The sequence below is a fragment of the Doryrhamphus excisus genome, linkage group LG17, assembly GCF_037039965.1.
Source record: "Doryrhamphus excisus strain RoL-2023G ecotype Guam linkage group LG17, RoL_Dexc_Guam_v1.1, whole genome shotgun sequence".
NCBI classification, from domain to species: Eukaryota; Metazoa; Chordata; class Actinopteri; order Syngnathiformes; family Syngnathidae; genus Doryrhamphus; species Doryrhamphus excisus.
The window spans coordinates 13,754,189-13,770,815 of record NC_136373.1 but is presented as its reverse complement, the minus strand read 5'-3'; the positions used below and the strand labels follow the sequence as shown (position 1 = coordinate 13,770,815).

The 16,627-nt window shown below is 39.4% G+C and overlaps 3 protein-coding genes across 7 annotated transcripts; 2 read left to right on the top strand and 1 right to left on the bottom strand.

Moving 5' to 3' along the window:
- The first annotated feature begins 2,462 nt into the window (after positions 1–2,462).
- Positions 2,463–4,823, top strand: psenen (presenilin enhancer, gamma-secretase subunit). Of its 4 annotated transcripts, none has more exons than XM_058084768.2 (4): positions 2,463–2,568; positions 2,905–2,984; positions 3,136–3,240; positions 3,859–4,823. In XM_058084768.2, exons 2-4 carry the CDS (start codon positions 2,924–2,926, stop codon positions 3,996–3,998), a joined length of 306 nt encoding a protein of 101 aa, XP_057940751.2. In that variant the 5' UTR covers positions 2,463–2,568; positions 2,905–2,923; the 3' UTR covers positions 3,999–4,823. The 4 variants fall into 4 exon arrangements, with proteins under 4 accessions (XP_057940751.2, XP_057940749.2, XP_078654390.1 ...); XM_058084766.2 differs by having other exon boundaries at positions 2,515–2,646; XM_078798264.1 differs by having other exon boundaries at positions 2,534–2,568; positions 2,908–2,984.
- A 1,423-nt stretch (positions 4,824–6,246) lies between these two features.
- hspb6 (heat shock protein, alpha-crystallin-related, b6) lies at positions 6,247–8,702 on the top strand. The gene is made up of 4 exons (XM_058085582.2): positions 6,247–6,352; positions 6,430–6,592; positions 8,052–8,174; positions 8,266–8,702. The coding sequence occupies exons 2-4, from the start codon at positions 6,437–6,439 to the stop codon at positions 8,422–8,424; spliced, it is 438 nt and encodes a 145-aa protein (XP_057941565.2). The 5' UTR covers positions 6,247–6,352; positions 6,430–6,436; the 3' UTR covers positions 8,425–8,702.
- Positions 8,535–16,589, bottom strand: proser3 (proline and serine rich 3). Of its 2 annotated transcripts, XM_058085574.2 has the most exons (13): positions 16,203–16,587; positions 15,874–15,985; positions 15,614–15,804; positions 15,386–15,537; positions 13,950–14,047; positions 13,737–13,822; positions 13,526–13,659; positions 12,157–12,359; positions 11,097–11,665; positions 10,838–11,015; positions 9,155–9,284; positions 8,813–8,894; positions 8,535–8,718 (listed from the first exon to the last, which is right to left on the bottom strand). In XM_058085574.2, the coding sequence occupies exons 1-13, from the start codon at positions 16,211–16,213 to the stop codon at positions 8,661–8,663; spliced, it is 2,004 nt and encodes a 667-aa protein (XP_057941557.2). In that variant the 5' UTR covers positions 16,214–16,587; the 3' UTR covers positions 8,535–8,660. The 2 variants fall into 2 exon arrangements, with proteins under 2 accessions (XP_057941557.2, XP_057941562.2); XM_058085579.2 differs by lacking the exons at positions 15,614–15,804; positions 15,874–15,985 and having other exon boundaries at positions 16,203–16,589.
- Between the last annotated feature and the right edge of the window lie 38 nt (positions 16,590–16,627).

The following is a 16,627-nucleotide window of genomic DNA, read 5'->3' as shown; positions in this document are numbered from 1 at the left end:
CCTGCAAGGTGTAACCCCAACACCAACTCATTACAGAACATTCATTTTCTATCGCTTATCCTCACCAGGGTCGCGGGGGTGATGGAGTCTATCCCAGCTGTCTTCAGACGAGAGGCGGGGTACACCCTGGACTGGTGGCCAGCCAATCACAGGGCACATATAGACAAACAACCATTCACAATCACATTCATACCTATGGACAATTTGGAGTCGCCAATTAACAAGGGGAGAACAAGCAAACTCCACACAGAGATGGCCTGTGAGGTCTGTGCGCTAACCACTCGACCACCGTGCAGCCCCCATTACAGAACATTCATTCATTCATTTTTTACCGTTTATCCCCTCGAGGGTCGCAGGGGTGCTGGAGCCTATCCCAGCTGTCTTTGGGCGAGAAGCGGGGTACACCCTGGACTGGTGGCCAGCCAATCACAGGCCACATATAGACAAACAACCATTCACACTCACATTCATACCTATGGACAATTTGAAGTCACCAATTAGCCAAGCATGTTTGCATGGGGAGAACATGGAAACTCCACACAGAGATGGCCAAGGGTGGAATTGAACCCTCGGCCATCTCTGAGCTGTGAGGTCTGTGCGCTAACCACTCGACCACCGTGCAGCCTGTATTACAGAATAAAGAAATAAAGAAAAATAATTACATTAAATTTCAATATTTATCCCACATTTTGAGCTGTATTGGTGTCATAAACCAGGGGCGTCACTGTACGACTCTACTACTCAAAGAGAATTCAACACTTATATATCATCATAGAACATAAATATATCTTTAAACTATTAAATCATATCAGACTATGTTGTTGTCTACTGTTGTTGTAAATTGTAATGTCTTGTTTTCATTTTTGCAAAGTGGTCAATCACTTGGCTGTTGCTTAAGTGGAAAGTTATTCACCATGGCAAGATGTTAAAGCCTATCCTGCCCCACTGTGCTTCTCAGTCGAGTGTGGAGCCGTTTTCTGTGAAATAAACTTTAATGGTTTAAAAATGTGTCTCACGACTTGATCTTAGGGGGAAAAGTCTTTCTTCCTAAAGATACACCATTTGAGAACCACTGCTCCATCCATCGGCTATATCAACTAACACAAGCTTACTCAAAATCATCATTGATGCAGAGTTCGGGATGCTCAGGATGCTGGTTCCTGAGCAGAACCAGCAGACCATAAGCAACATTATATCTCATGCTGATGAAACTCACTGGAAGTTCCCCCGACAGTTAATTAATTACAGTTAATTAATATAGTTGTCTTGACACAGGTATAACGTTAGCTAACCTAGCATTAACTTAAGACAAACTTTTGTTGCCTGCCTAGCTAGGACTTCAGTTATTTCTCTCATTTCTTGCTGCTTTCTTCTGCTAACCTTCTGATATTCATCTAGAAGTTTATTAATTTAGAGTCAAATCAAAATAAAAATAATATATTTAACAAGTTGTTGTCGTCGTCTATTACCTACCTCCGGTGGCGTCGCCAACAAATTTCACTGGAGCACGTGCCCAGCGGCGTCGCGAGACAGGTTTCACTGAGGCACGTGCCCTAGTATCGATCTGCAAGTGCCCCCATTAAAAATGTCCCCAATATTTAAAAAAAATCACTTCAGAGTTTTAAGTGTAAGGTACATACTACTTAGTATGGTAATTAATTGCAACTGTATTCAGTCCACGTAAACAATGCACACATGGTTAATTAATATGGTAATTTATTAACGTGTAGGGACTTATGATAATACTTCTGTGTCAACTCGAAGTCGAGAGAGCTAATGTTCCTATCTGGCTTTTCCCCAAACCGGAAGTAGATATAGATATAAGCTAAAACAAGTTAATATATAAGAAATAAATATTATAGTTACTTAGATATATATATACAGATGGCTCAAAAAAGAAGAAGGGAAGGTGGGGATCGGAGTTTATATACTATCAATGAATAATAGTGTTGCAAAAAGAATACCAGACGCAATTATCAAAAAACAAAATATTGAAAAATGGCAAAACAGATGGGACAGTGATGAAAAGAATACTACAAAGTACAAAAAGATGTTAAAACACAAGGGGTGAAGATGAAAAACAGAAAAGAGGAAACTGTCTTAACAAGGCTACGATTTGATCATACTGGGCTAAATAAAACATTGTTTTTAGTAGGTAAAAGCACATGTGAAGTATGTATGTATGTATTAGAGATATACAGAGGGCGGTGATAAGGTATTTAAAGGACACATGACTGTATAAAATAATATAGATTATTAAAAATAATTATTCTAATAATATTAGAATATTTATTAACATTATTATTAGCAGTAATATCATTTGATATCTCTGCTACTCATCCGAACATAAAATAAGTAAAGTGCCCATTCTGGTACAGTAGGTATGTTTTTTTAAAGTCATGAATGCAACCCGTCATTAAACCAAAAGAAGAAGTCGAGAGAGCGAGATGATCGTGCGTGCTGTCATATTTCTGGACACTAGGTGGCGGTATGCGCTGTTAGTCGGCATTATTAGACTCAAAGTAGTAACACACAAAGAAGACGCAAGAGGCGAGGCACAAGCAGGAAGTAACTGACCTGTTTTGTTTCTATTTAGTTTTCACCCACCGCTTGTTCTTTTTGGAAATTGTTATTAGTAAATAACTGGTCAGTTATACTTTATCTTGTAATTACGCAAGCTATACAGTGACATAGTATTGCCGGAAATATGTGAGTGGCTTATATGTTTGTGGTCAGAGTAGACAGAAGCTAAGCTAACTACCGATGATTCCCCTGTTGTTGTTTTTTTTGCAATACTCCAACAAGCGTTAGACAATACGCAGTTCCATCATTTGGTGTTTAGAATCGTTATTTTGACTAATTATGTAGAGATTTTGAACTTCTTGCTCCTGTGTTTTGTTACAGAAGATCTCAGACAACCACAATGAACCTGGAAAGACTGCCAAACGAGGAGAAACTGAACCTATGCAGAAAGTATTATTTAGGTGAGAGCATAGAAAAACACACAGAAAATGAAGCCATATATTACGATGCGTTTCACTTTGCTGCAGATTGGTATTTAACACATTTAGATTGAGATTGAGTGTTACTGAATGAATCCATTATTTGCTGTTGCAATTTGGTTTTTCTCTTCAGGTGGATTTGCCTTACTGCCGTTCCTGTGGCTTGTCAACGTGGTTTGGTTTTTCAAAGAAGCTTTTTTAAAGCCAGCCTACACAGAACAGCTCCAGATAAAAACATGTGAGTGCAAAAACATTGGAATTTAACCTCAGTTTTTGTCATTAATCTATTCCAGAAGATAAGAAGAAAATCCAAGCATTTTTCCCATAAGAAATCATGTTAATCCAATTAATCTAATAGACACCCAGACATATTAAAGTGGACCTATTTGTGCTCATTTTTCGGCCCATTGTATTGAGTTGTTACACACAGTAAACCAGCACAGAAAGATTTCTAGTTCTTCCAGAATCTGCACCTATTCAACTGTTTGGGCACTTGATTCTGAGAATTAGTTTGTTTGGCGGTGTACATAAACTAAGACACATTTGTGGCAGTAATTTTTGTCGAAAATTGCGGTTCCACTGTGTAAAGATACAGAAGCAACTCAGCAACAGTAAATTAAACACATATGGAACTGGAATAATTACAGTGTATATGAATATATTGTAACTTGTGTGGTTGGAAATGTTAACTCTCTTATGTCGTGAGAAGCCATCAAGCTAACAGCATAATATGAAAAACCTCTAATTTCACCATCTGAGTTGATTGTCTATGAACAAAACTGATGATACTGAATATAAAGGCGCTTTTTCAACTAACTAATAACCATTTTTTGTTTGTTTTCAAATGTTCACATAGATGTGAAACGCTCTGCACTGGGGTTGCTGTTATGGGTGGCAGTACTCACCACGTGGATCACGATTTACCAGCACTACAGAGCTGAATGGGGCGAGATGGGAGACTACATCTCCTTTACGATTCCACTGGGGATCCCTTGAGTCCTTTTTTTTTTAATTTTTCATTTGACCTCAGGCTGGATCCATAATGTGTTCAATCACTAATTCCTTATGTGTGTGAAGAATGACTGCTTAGCAGGAAATGTTGAAAGTTTTAGTTTATAAACGTTTAAGTTAAATTGTGTGGAGGTGCATTGTTTTTACATTTTGTTATGAATGACTGTTAAAAAAAATGTTACTTCAAATTCCCAACATTTTTTCCACTCATGATTAAAACAATGACAGATTTGTCAACTTGTGCTGTTGCAGTAATGTGCTTCAGGAATACTCGGGTCATTGTCTTGCAGCAGCAGTGGTCCTCAAAATTCTGTAGAATTGTCGGCGCCTGTTGTGAAACCCAAGACCCTAATCCCCTTCATATGCCCCCCGTCCCTGTCGTATCATCCTGTATGAGTCATAACGTAATCAGTGCCATATTTAGTCAGTCCAGTCAAAGCTTGGGTGACAGCTTCCACATTACTTACAAGGAGACCATGTGACTGCCGCATATGTGACTGCTGACATCACGCCATTGTGCATAGAAAGGTTCAACACTATTCAAGGCAGGGGGCATGCTTCATAAAATACAGTGGGGGGGGGGGGGCCTCACCCAGTCGCCAAAACAACCATACACACACATTCATGCCTAATTTAGAGTCACTGACTAAGCTAAAGTGCATATTTTTGGAATGTGGGAGGAAACCGGAGTACCCGGACAAAACCCATGCACGCCCAGGGAGAACATGCAAACTCCTCAGAGATGCCCCACGGAGATTGGAACTCAAATCTTCCATGTCCCCTGACTGTGTCAAATATAACTTGCATATACTCTCAATGTTTCTGTGAGTACTTCATTCATTCATTTTCTATTGCTTTTTCTTCACGGGGGGTGCTGGAGCCTATCCCAGCTGTCGTCGGGCGAGAGGCGGGGTACACCCTGGACTGGTCGCCAGCCAGCCAATCACAGGGCACATATAGACAAACAACCATTCACACTCACATTCATACCTATGGACAATTTGGAGTCACTAATTAACCTAGCATGTTTTTGGAATGTGGGAGGAAACCGGAGTACCCGGAGAAAACCCACGCATGCACGGGGAGAACATGCAAACTCCACACAGAGATGGCCGAGGGTGGAATTGAACCCTGGTCTCCTAGCTGTGAGGTCTGCGCGCTAGCCACTCGACCGCCGTGGCGCCTTAATAAAACATAAATAAAGTAAAAACCTGCACAGAAAACAAGTATACAATAATAATATTTGACATAAAAAATATAAAAATCTAGAAATTATTAGTGAAAAATCCCTCTAGTGCTTCCGATTATCCAATTTAGTACACTAACATATTTACCTCAGCAGCATGTGACATAATTAAATCAATGAAAATGTAACCTTCCTATAATAAAATATATTCATTCATTTTCTACCGCTTATCCTCGCGGGGGTGCTGGAGCCTATCCCAGCTGTCTTCAGGCAAGAAGCGGGGTACACCCTGGACTGGTCGCCAGCCAGTCAATCACAGGGCACATATAGACAAACAACCATTCACACTCACATTCATACCTATGGACAATTTGGAGTCGCCAGTTAACCTAGCATGTTTTTGGAATGTGGGAGGAAACCGGAGTACCCGGAGAAAACCCACGCATGCGCGGGGAAAACATGCAAACTCCACACAGAGATGACAGTATAAACACTGACAGTTAATTACCATAAAGTGTAGTCATAATATTGAAATAAGACTATCACCTGTTATGCGATAATAATCAATGGTGAAAACATTCTCCATCATAAGTACATTTACTCATCACAATCCTATTCTAAGCTATGACAACAAAAGGCTTTGTGATAATAACACAAGAATGTTTTGACTTTGTACATTGAATTAATGGGGGGGGCACAAAAAAGGGCGGGACACGTGCACTGGCATGTGTTTGACACACCCCCATGCCGTCCATCACTTGTCTGGCTTTATTGGTCACGCAGAGCCATCATCACTATGTCTTTTGAACTTATTTTTGGCTATCTGGAAAACGTTCGGTGTGGTGGATTAACCGTAGAGGTTTTGTTCATAATAACAGCGTAATTATCCCCGACAGAAGAAACAGTCGGATCCGACACGGATAAACGATGTCCACATTCATTCACCAATAAGCCGGTGACAGCTGCTTCAGTCCCAAAACAAACCGTCCCGCTACAAGGGTACACATGATGAGAACATAACAGAAGCAAGGTGCCCCTATGCATTCCTCAACATATTATGCAACTCCTATAAAGCCACCGTTCGCTCAGCGGGCCTGGAGTCACATTCAGCAGGAGGAACACTTGATACTTTGACAGTCTACTGAAGAGCAAGGTAGGCTTGTGCTTGTGCTCTGATATTATTTTGCCAAAACTGACTTTATATTTTTCATACATTTTAATTTTTAACAGATTTCAAATGGATTTCATACTGCCGCCCACTATCCCAATTGGTGGCATCCAATGGGAGAAGCTTTTACCTCCTCTTTTTCCTCGTCTGAATGGGACTTATGGACAATATAACTGGACGCCCAAACTGCTAGTTCCGGATATTGATAGCACCAGCGCTGCTGAGGTAAATATGTTGGTTTACTAAATTGGATAATAGGAAGCACTAGAGGGATTTTTCACTAATAATTTTGATATTTTTATGTCAATTATATACTTGTTTTCTGTGCAGGTTTTTACTTTATTTATATTTTATTATAGGAAGGTTACATTTTCATGGTCATATGCTGCTGAGGTAAATGCGTTGGTTTACTAAATTGGATAATCGGAAGCACTAGAGGGCTTTTTCACTAATAATTTTTATATTTTTATGTCAAATGTTATTATTGTATACTTGTTTTCTGTGCAGGTTTTTACTTTATATTTTATTATAGGAATGTTACATTTTCATTGATTTAATTATGTCATATGCTGCTGAGGTAAATATGTTGGTGTACTAAATTGGATAATCGGAAGCACTAGAGGGCTTTTTCACTAATAATTTTTATATTTTTATGTCAAATGTTATTATTGTATACTTGTTTTCTGTGCAGGTTTTTACTTTATATTTTATTATAGGAATGTTACATTTTCATTGATTTAATTATGTCATATGCTGCTGAGGTAAATATGTTGGTGTACTAAATTGGATAATCAGAAGCACTAGAGGGATTTTTCACTAATGATTTTTATATTTTTATGTCAAATCATATTATTATATACTTGTTTTCTGTGCAGGTTTTTACTTTATATTTTATTATAGGAATGTTACATTTTCATTGATTTAATTATGTCATATGCTGCTGAGGTAAATATGTTGTTGGTGTACTAAATTGGATAATCGGAAGCACTACAGGGATTTTTCACTAATCATTTTTATATTTTTATGTCAAATGTTATTATTATATACTTGTTTTCTGTACAGGTCTTTACTTTATTTATATTTTATTATAGGAAGGTTACATTTTCATTGATTTAATTATGTCATATGCTGCTGAGGTAAATATGTTGGTGTACTAAATTGGATAATCGGAAGCATTACAGGGATTTTTCACTAATAATTTCTAGATTTTTATATTTTTATGTCAAATATTATTATTGTAGACTTGTTTTTTTCTGTGCAGGTTTTTACTTTATTTATATTTTATTAAATGGTTGTTTGTCTATATGTGCCCTGTGATTGGCTGGCCACCAGTCCAGGGTCTACCCCGCCTCTCGCCCGAAGACAGCTGGGATAGGCTCCAGCACCCCCCGCGACCCTCGTGAGGATAAGCGGTAGAAAATGAATGAATTAATATATTTTATTATAGGAAGGTTACATTTTCATTGATTTCATTATGTCATATGCTGCTGAGGTTAATGTGTTGGTGCACTAAATTGGATAATCAGAAGCACTAGAATGATTTTTCACTAATTTCTAGATTTTTATATTTTTATGTCAAATCTTATTATTGTGTACTTGTTTTCTGTGCAGGTTTTTACTTTATTTATGTTTTATTATAGGAATGTTACATTTTCATTGATTTAATTATGTCATATGTTGGCAGGCGACTTGCGACGATAGTGGATTTACTGTACAAGTGGATGTCAAACATTTTAACCCCGAAGATCTGCTGGTCAAAGTCATAGGAGATTTTGTAGAGGTACAGGGAAGACATGAAGAAAAAAAGGTTGGTTTATTGCTGCTTTTAGAGTTTGTATGTTATATTCCACATATTTCATCACTTTTTATGTTTTTTTGTTGTTTTTTTTTTTTTTTAGAAGGACGGTCCAGGGTTAACAACACGGCAGTTTAACCGTCGCTATCGAATTCCAAAGGGAGTGGACACCATGGCTTTGGAATCAGCGGTATCTCCAGATGGCATCCTCATCATATCGGCTCCCTTGCTAGACACTGAGAAGTCCACATCTCTGACCTAATCCAATAACTATTAAGTCCGTCATCTTCTCCGGTGTGTGAAATTTGTAAATACTGCTCTACAATTACGTATCATCCTTCCAAAAATGTTTCATAAATAATAATACACATGTTGTAAATATGGAGTCCGCAATTTAATTTGTGATGTGAATAATACACCTATATGTGAAAATATTTTATTGTAACTGTATTTCTGTAATAAAGTACAAAATGTTTCCTTCTAAAAAATAAAAAAGAATCACGTTTCAGAAACGTTTTGCTTTTCCAAAAATTTGTGCAACATGGAGTCCACTTCACTGTAAGAAATAAATACATTATTGCTCATTATGAATTGAGGTTGTTTTATGGGTGAGCTACATTTATGAAAATATATTTAAAATTTAATTTTACCTCATCTGCTCCATCACCCACTTTCTCTGCGTGCGAAGGACTTGTAGTAAAGAATCGTCTTCAAACTCTTTCTCATCAGAATCTGACAAAAAAAAACAAAGAAATATACAATATAATCATTTAAATGAATGAATAAAGAGACAGCCATATATAATAAAAATGCTGTAAAAAAGCGCTGGTATTGGTTTCTCTAATTAAATCTATTACTGAGGCACTAAACTATTTTGGAATGCAAGAGGCTCATGTGTCAGAATATATTATTATAATTAAGAGCGGGTTAAAAGGTGGACCGCTCTATATTAACCCCCACCATGCGACCCCAACTCCCCATGACCGGCTCACCTTCGGCCTCTTGGAGCAGCTGGGACATGACCTCCAAAGAGGAGGTGTGAGAAGGTGTTGGGAGCGATGGGACAGCTGCAACTTGTGCAGGAGAAGCATCCGTTGGTGGGAACAGGACCTCTGAAACAACCTGTCATGGTCGGATTAAAACACTGTTATGGTTAATATTTGGGGGTGCACGATAAATATGAACGTTTATTTATTACATTTAACTTTTAAGTTCCCACTCACGCCCCCAAACATCCATCACAGAATGTGGATGAAACCAAGCAACAGCGTCTATCAGCCCAGATCGATATGTTGGTTTGCTACCAAAGAGGTTTCATGCTCGCTTCCAAAGACGTATTCATAGGTCTGTTACGTTTTTTTTTGCGCTAAAGGCAAAAATGCGTGATGATGCAACTCCACAATAGAATAGTGCATGTTTGGGGCTATCCATCAATTTTCTATACCGCTTATCCTCACGAGGGTTGCGGGTATGCTGGAGCCTATCCCAGCTGTCGTCGGGCGAGAGGCGTACACCCTGGACTGGTGGCCAGCCAATCACAGGGCACATATAGACAAACAACCATTCACACTCACATTCATACCTATGGACAATTTGGAGTCGCCAACTAACCTACCCTTCAACTGCCTCATTCTTGTTAGGGCTTATTAGAGCCCCCCTAGATGACATAACACCCCTATAGTCACCTTAACACCCATATTACACAGTATGACATTCATTGATTTTCTACTGCTTATCCTCACGGGGGTCACAGGGGGTGCTGGAGCCTATCCCAGCTGTCGTCGGGCGAGAGGCGGAGTACACCCTGGACTGGTGGCCAGCCAATCATAGGGCACATATAGACAAACAACCATTCACACTCACATTCATACCTATGGACAATTTGGAGTCGCTAATTAACCTAGCATGTTTTTGGAATGTGGGAGGAAACCGGAGTGCCCGGAGAAAACCCACGCATGCACAGGGAGAACATAGTCAGGGTCAGGGTGGGATTGAACTCGGGTCTCCTAGCTGTGAGGCCTGTGTGCTAACCACTTCTCCGCTGTGCAGCTCAGAACAGAAACAATAATCCAGAATAAAAATCCCTATTAAAAACACAGGGTCCTGTTGTGGCAATCACCCACCCACGGCAAGCTGAAATTCAACTCTGAACCCCACTCTGAACGTCACTTCCTGTCCGCCACTCGCTCAACTCCCCGAGGAAACACATTTCTCGTAACACACACAAGCTTGAGTCTTATTTACAGTATGTCTTGAATGGCTTTTTTTGTTGTTATGTCATACTGGGTCAATATGTGCCCTGTGGCTGGCCACCAGTCCAGGGTGTACCCCACCTCTCGACCAAAGACAGCTGGGATAGGCTCCAGCACCCCTGCAACCCTCGTGAGGATAAGCGGTAGAAAATGAATGAATGTGATACTGGGTAATACGGGTGTTAAGGTGACTATAGGGGTGTTATGTCATCTAGGGGGATCTCATAATAAATAAATAATAAAAAAAATGTTTGCATGCATGGGGAGAACATGCAAACTTCACACAGAGATGGCCGAGAGTGGAATTGAACTCGGGTCCCCTAGTTGTGAGGTCTGTGCGCTAACCACTCGACCACCGCGCAGCACTGATTATCCATCCCTATAAAGTGGAAAACAAAATGTTCACAATGATGGCATACTGACCTGTCCTAAGGCGTGCTGAACTGGAGAAGATGGTGGCGTATGATTGTCCTTTTCTTTATGTTTCTCCTGCTGCTGCTGTGGTTCCATTCGTGACTTGTTCTTTTTCGGAGGTTTCTGGTGCGCAGAACTCTTGCTTATGGAGGTAGACCCATTAGCATGTTCGCTAGGTTTAGTACATCTGCAGGTACAGATGAAGCATTCAGTTGACATGACATAGCTGGTGATCACGTATATCATCGCGTACGTCTCTATAGTTTACCTTGTCAACTTCTTCTGTTTTCTGATGGTACCCTCCGTCTTCTTCTGACTAGCTTCCAATTGCTTTGTCTGTTTTTCTATTGGCGCCATTTCTGTCATTCCATAGTTCTCAAGACAACCTCCTTCTCTGGGCCTGGAGTGACTCTTTCCTTCTATGAGTCTCGAAGGACTTCCACCTTCTGAAGGTCTAGCAGGACATGTTTTGTCTATACAGCCACTTACAGAACTACAAAGATTAGCTTCATTGGTAGGTCTACAAATCCAACCCACTTCTATAGGTTTAGAAAGACCAGGAGGAGATGATGGAATATGTCTATGAGCAGGTTCCTCCATGTAAGTGTTCCCAGAGACTTGTGTTTCTTCTAGGTTGTGTGAATTTCCTTGAGACCGTGAAGGACAAGGAAGCAGATCACAGAGTAGATGCATATGCGCAGGAACACAAGGAAGAGACTGTGGATGGACGACTGAAGAATCAGACACAGGAAATGCAGGTGATGGGAGACGTCCGTGTGCTTCTGCCTTGAGAGGAGCTTCTTGTGTGGGTTCGGGGCACTGAATAATTTGCTGTTGCTATAAATTATGAAAGGACAAGGAAAGTGGTGACTTTTCTGTAATGAAAAGATAAAGACATTATATCTCGTCTCCTAGCTGTGAGGTCTGCGCACTAACCACTCGAGCACCGTGCAGCCACTACTACTGTTATTACTACTCAAAATCACCTGGGAAGCTAGGAGACCCCATGTGCTAACATCACCACCATAAGGCTGGATGTTCGTTAAACGAACGCAAACAAATAGCTTTCTTAGGAAAATACATAATTAGTGTAATGACAACAAGATAGCAAAATTGTTCAGTGACACTTGAAGTCAGTACTGACTGCCTGAACTTTTTCTTTAGTTTCCATTGTATTTTGATGTCAAGGCAATATATTATATATTTTAATAAATATGGTTCAGAGGATGTGCACCATTTCTAATGTCTTTAGTTGGAAACCATTCGGGCCATCCTGGTTTAAGTTGTGCAGATGTACCTAATGGACTGTCCAGTGAAGCGACTCCTACCTTGGAAGGCTGCACATTTACCGAAGACGAGGGTAGACCGGCGTGGAAAGGAGAGGCAAGACGTGCGGAGTTTTGCTGTGACTGACACTGCTCGTTGGCCTGTTCCATCTTTCTGCGTAGACGCCACTGGAAAAGGATGTCCTCTTCTGGGCGTACAGGGGGCGCTATTGAGGGAGTGATGGTGTACCTTTGGAGGGGCATTGCTGCAAAGACCAAAATATATCATTAGTTCATTCAATCCCAGACATTCAATCTCGTACGCGCCTTCATTGCGCAATGCGGCGAGATGCCTTTTTTCACTTCCTGGTTGCTGCGTCGCATGGATTCCAATGGGAAATTTCACCAAACATGCTCTCTTGTATTGTAGAGTTGCATCATCACCTCTTTGTACCTCTTGCGCAAAAAAAAGTAAAAGATGTATAAACTACGTCTCTGGTAGTAAATGAGTTCATAAAGTTTACATTGTAACACATAAAAAAGATCATTTGGATACTTAAAGCTCCAAGACAGAACGCAATTATTGCAAATTAGATTAATTAGATTAATCAAATTATTAAAGATTAATGTTCATTTCCCCAAAACACAAACAGGATGGGAGATAATTGGAGAGATGCTGTTATTTGCTGAAATGGTTAAAAGTGGTTAGCGCGCAGACCTCACAGCTAGAAGCCCCGAGTTCAATCCCACCCTCAGTCATCTCTGTGTGGAGTTTGCATGTTCTCCCCGTGCATGCGTGGGTTTTCTTGCTTGATTTATGCTGTAGATCATTCATGAGTGACACGGATTAACTGTACATTTTTCAATTTATGTATGATGAGTGCTATTGGGGGCTGCACGGTGGTCGAGTGGTTAGCATGTAGGCCTCACAGCGACGAGACCGAGTTCAATTCCACCCTCTGTCATCTCTGTGTGGAGTTTGCATGCTCTCCCTGTGCATGCGTGGGTTTTCTTCCGGGCACTCCGGTTTCCTCCCACATTCCAAAAACATGCTAGGTTAATTAGCGACTCCAAATTGTCCATAGGTATGAATGTGAGTGTGAATGGTTGTTTGTCTATATGTGCCCTGTGATTAGCTGGCCACCAGTCCAGGGTGTACCCCGCCTCTGCCGGTGCGTACTTGCAAGTGTGTGCAAAATTTGGGTATGAGTACCACCTCAGTACGAATTTGGGAGCATGCAGACACTATTTGGCACTTTTCGTGCAGGAGGAACTTTCGTTGTGTGCGGGTCTTCGTCGGACTCCGGATATGTGATGTCTGACTTGTGAGCGGTTAATTGCATTGCGTTATGTGGACATTCACGGTCTACAAGTTTACACAAGAAGGAAACTGTCAAATTCAATAAAATGGCTGCTATATTTCATATCTTACCAGTCATAGATGTTAATGTGGTGTTAATCAAAGGTCTATACACCGGCTCAGCTATACTGACAGGAGCAGAGAGAGATGATCTTCCCAGGGCATCTGAAGTGACAGGTATCAATCCATCCATGAGAATACTGTCACTGTTAAAAAAACACACAAATTAAAATTCAACTGAAGAATTACCGTACTATTAAACTGTAAACGTTTCTCTGCGAACCCTCTCTGCAGAAGCATGCTGGCCTTTTCTTGAAGGTGAAGTAGCTCGGTGTCCTCAAATTCACTCTGAGAGGTGTCAGATAAAACCTGAGGAAAATGGAAAGGGGAGATCTTTCTCAAAAAAAAAAAAAAATGTCACCTGGATATTCCATCAACAATGTAAGCAAATAAATCTATTGCCAACAAAATTGTCATTTAATTACAGTAAACTCACATATGCATCCATATTGCGGTCTCCTATACACAATGAGGAATTGAAGTCATCATCTAGCTGACGTCTTAATGGACTGGAGGGGTCTCGTCTCTGGTCATCTTTGAGGTGTAGCAAAAGATACAGCAAATTTTTCACATTTAATGACCATTTAATGCACAAAACCAGGGAAATGTACTAGAGATGGGCAGTTACATATGAAGAGGCACAGTACCCTGGTTTTCATTCAAAAAGGGTATATAACAAAAAACTAATTGTATGAAACCGGAAGCCATTTTTCGAACAAGAAATAATGTAAATCCAAGTAATACATTCCAGACATGCAAAAATATTACGAAAAAACACACTATATAGGTAATGGTAATGTTTTTTTTTTATTTGAACATGCATCAGATTAAAATTGAATGCATCCCATAATCAGTTCACAGTTCCACATGTCCAAAAGGAGTAGGAAGAAGCAAAGCTTATTAAATCCTACCCCTCCATCTGGTACTTTTACAATCAGTAACTGTTACATTTGTTCACTTCCTGCTTTCCTAATATAGATTAAGTTTTTTTAATTAAATTTCTTTTTTTAATTTTATGAGAAAAAAAATTCAAAAAATAATTAGTTTCATTTTTATTTTTTTTATTTTTATTATATTTTTATTTTTTTTTATTCCACATACTGAAATGCTATGGCTTTTTAACGTAGTCCTAGCATAGAAGTGTTTCAAATGTACTTCTTCCCTGAGATCATATTTCTCCTCTCTTGTAGAGAAGTATTGGGTGACATTTTTAGCTAATTGGTTATTTTTAGCCTTATGCATTATTAGATTATATATTTTTGAAGATGAACTATATCAACAAGTTTAAGTATTTGTGATTTTAGAAATAAGGAGTTAGTATGTTCTCTGTAGGCGGCATTATGAATTATCCTTACTAACCTTTTTTGCAGTACATTTAGCGAGTGAAGATTGCTTTTATAGTTATTAGCTCATATTTCCACACAATAAGTAAGATATGGTAGAACCAGAGAGTAATAAAGAGTGTGGAGTGATTTCTAAATATAGAAATAATAACTATGTTCAATATAGAAATGTTTCTTGCCACCTTATGTTGTATATTTGTAATATGAGGTTTCCAGCTCATATTTTCATCTATTGTGAGCCCCAGAAATGTATTTTCATTTACCCTTTCAATGTCTACACCATATAGAGAATAATTATAGTTTAACATGCATAAAACAATGTGAAATACATATAAAGGAATAATGAAATGGACAAATGAACAATTATATATACTTGATTTTTTTTTTTATTTAAGCCCACCCTAGTGAAGATAACTGATGGATGGATTTTAGCTGATAGTTAGTGGTAGACTCCATTTTGTCTAACACCATGCGATTAATCAATCAATTTCCAACAATCAATTAATTGTGGATGACAGTTATAACGTACCTTTGTGTGAGGTTTTAGTTGATGTGGAACTGGGTGGTAAAGATGAGGAAGACCTCCACCAAAAAGGCATTTTATCCCCTTCAGGGACTGAGGACACCCGCTGCCGCTCCTCTCGACTCGTCGGCTGTCCATAGCGAAAGCGATCGATATACCTGTGAGAAGAATCGCTTATTAAAAATCAGTGTTATTCAATGTAAATAAATCAACATAATTGTCTATGAATCATACTTTGACACTACATAATCCTGGGAGAAAACTGTAGATGTTTGATCCCTTGGAGATCCCATGATAGGTATATCCATGTCTGGTTGGGTTGGAGATAAATCATGTCCTTTTTTGGCAGTCCATTCCTCCTTGTGTTTCTCAGGCATGGGAGCTTTTTGATTGTTTTGCTGGTGGGAACGTACAGGAATCGAACTCTGCAAAGAAGTAAAACAATGAAGGTGCTCCAGCATATCTTAGGGAATCGATATTGACATTTAAGCTACCGATTTGTTCTTTTTGTTAGGGAAGGCTTTGGGGCGAGATTGACTGAAGGAAGCCTTCCCCTCTGTAGATAAGGCTGGTCGGGGGGCGTTCGGCTTTGTCATCACAGAGTTTCTAGATTAAAACAACACAAAAATCACTTATTGTGACTTCAGTACCAGATGGAGGGGTAGGATTTAATAAGCTTTGCTTCTTCCTACTCCTTTTGGACATGTGGAACTGTGAACTGATTATGTGATGCATTCAATTGTAATCTGATGTATGTTCAAATGAAATAAAACCATTACCTTAAGTATGAACATAACACAATTGCAGTCTCTTTTAAGCTTACCTGGATTTCATCTCAGATGATGATGTCACTATTCACAACAGGTGGGCAGACGCTGTGCAAAGCAGAAAATGTTCCAACAAAGGGAAAACATAACATCCTTCATAATCCCAATAAATGGATTTAGTGGAGTTGAGAGACGAGGCGAGTTATACTGGTCTGTAGAGTAACTTCGGCCAAGTTACTCACTAGCTCTTGTAGACCACAAACTGTAAGTAAACCGGAATGTTATTTCCCGTTCAGTTTTTGAACCAGTGCCTTTTAAGTATTCGAGTTAAATAATTCTGGGTTTTAAAACGCCATGGCTGTCATGTTTGACTACAGCAACGTTCTCTTCAAAAAAAACAAACTACCGGTCCTTCTCGCTTGAAGAGGGACAACCAATAGACAAGGGACTTGTAATGATTGACGTAGAAGTCATCCAATCA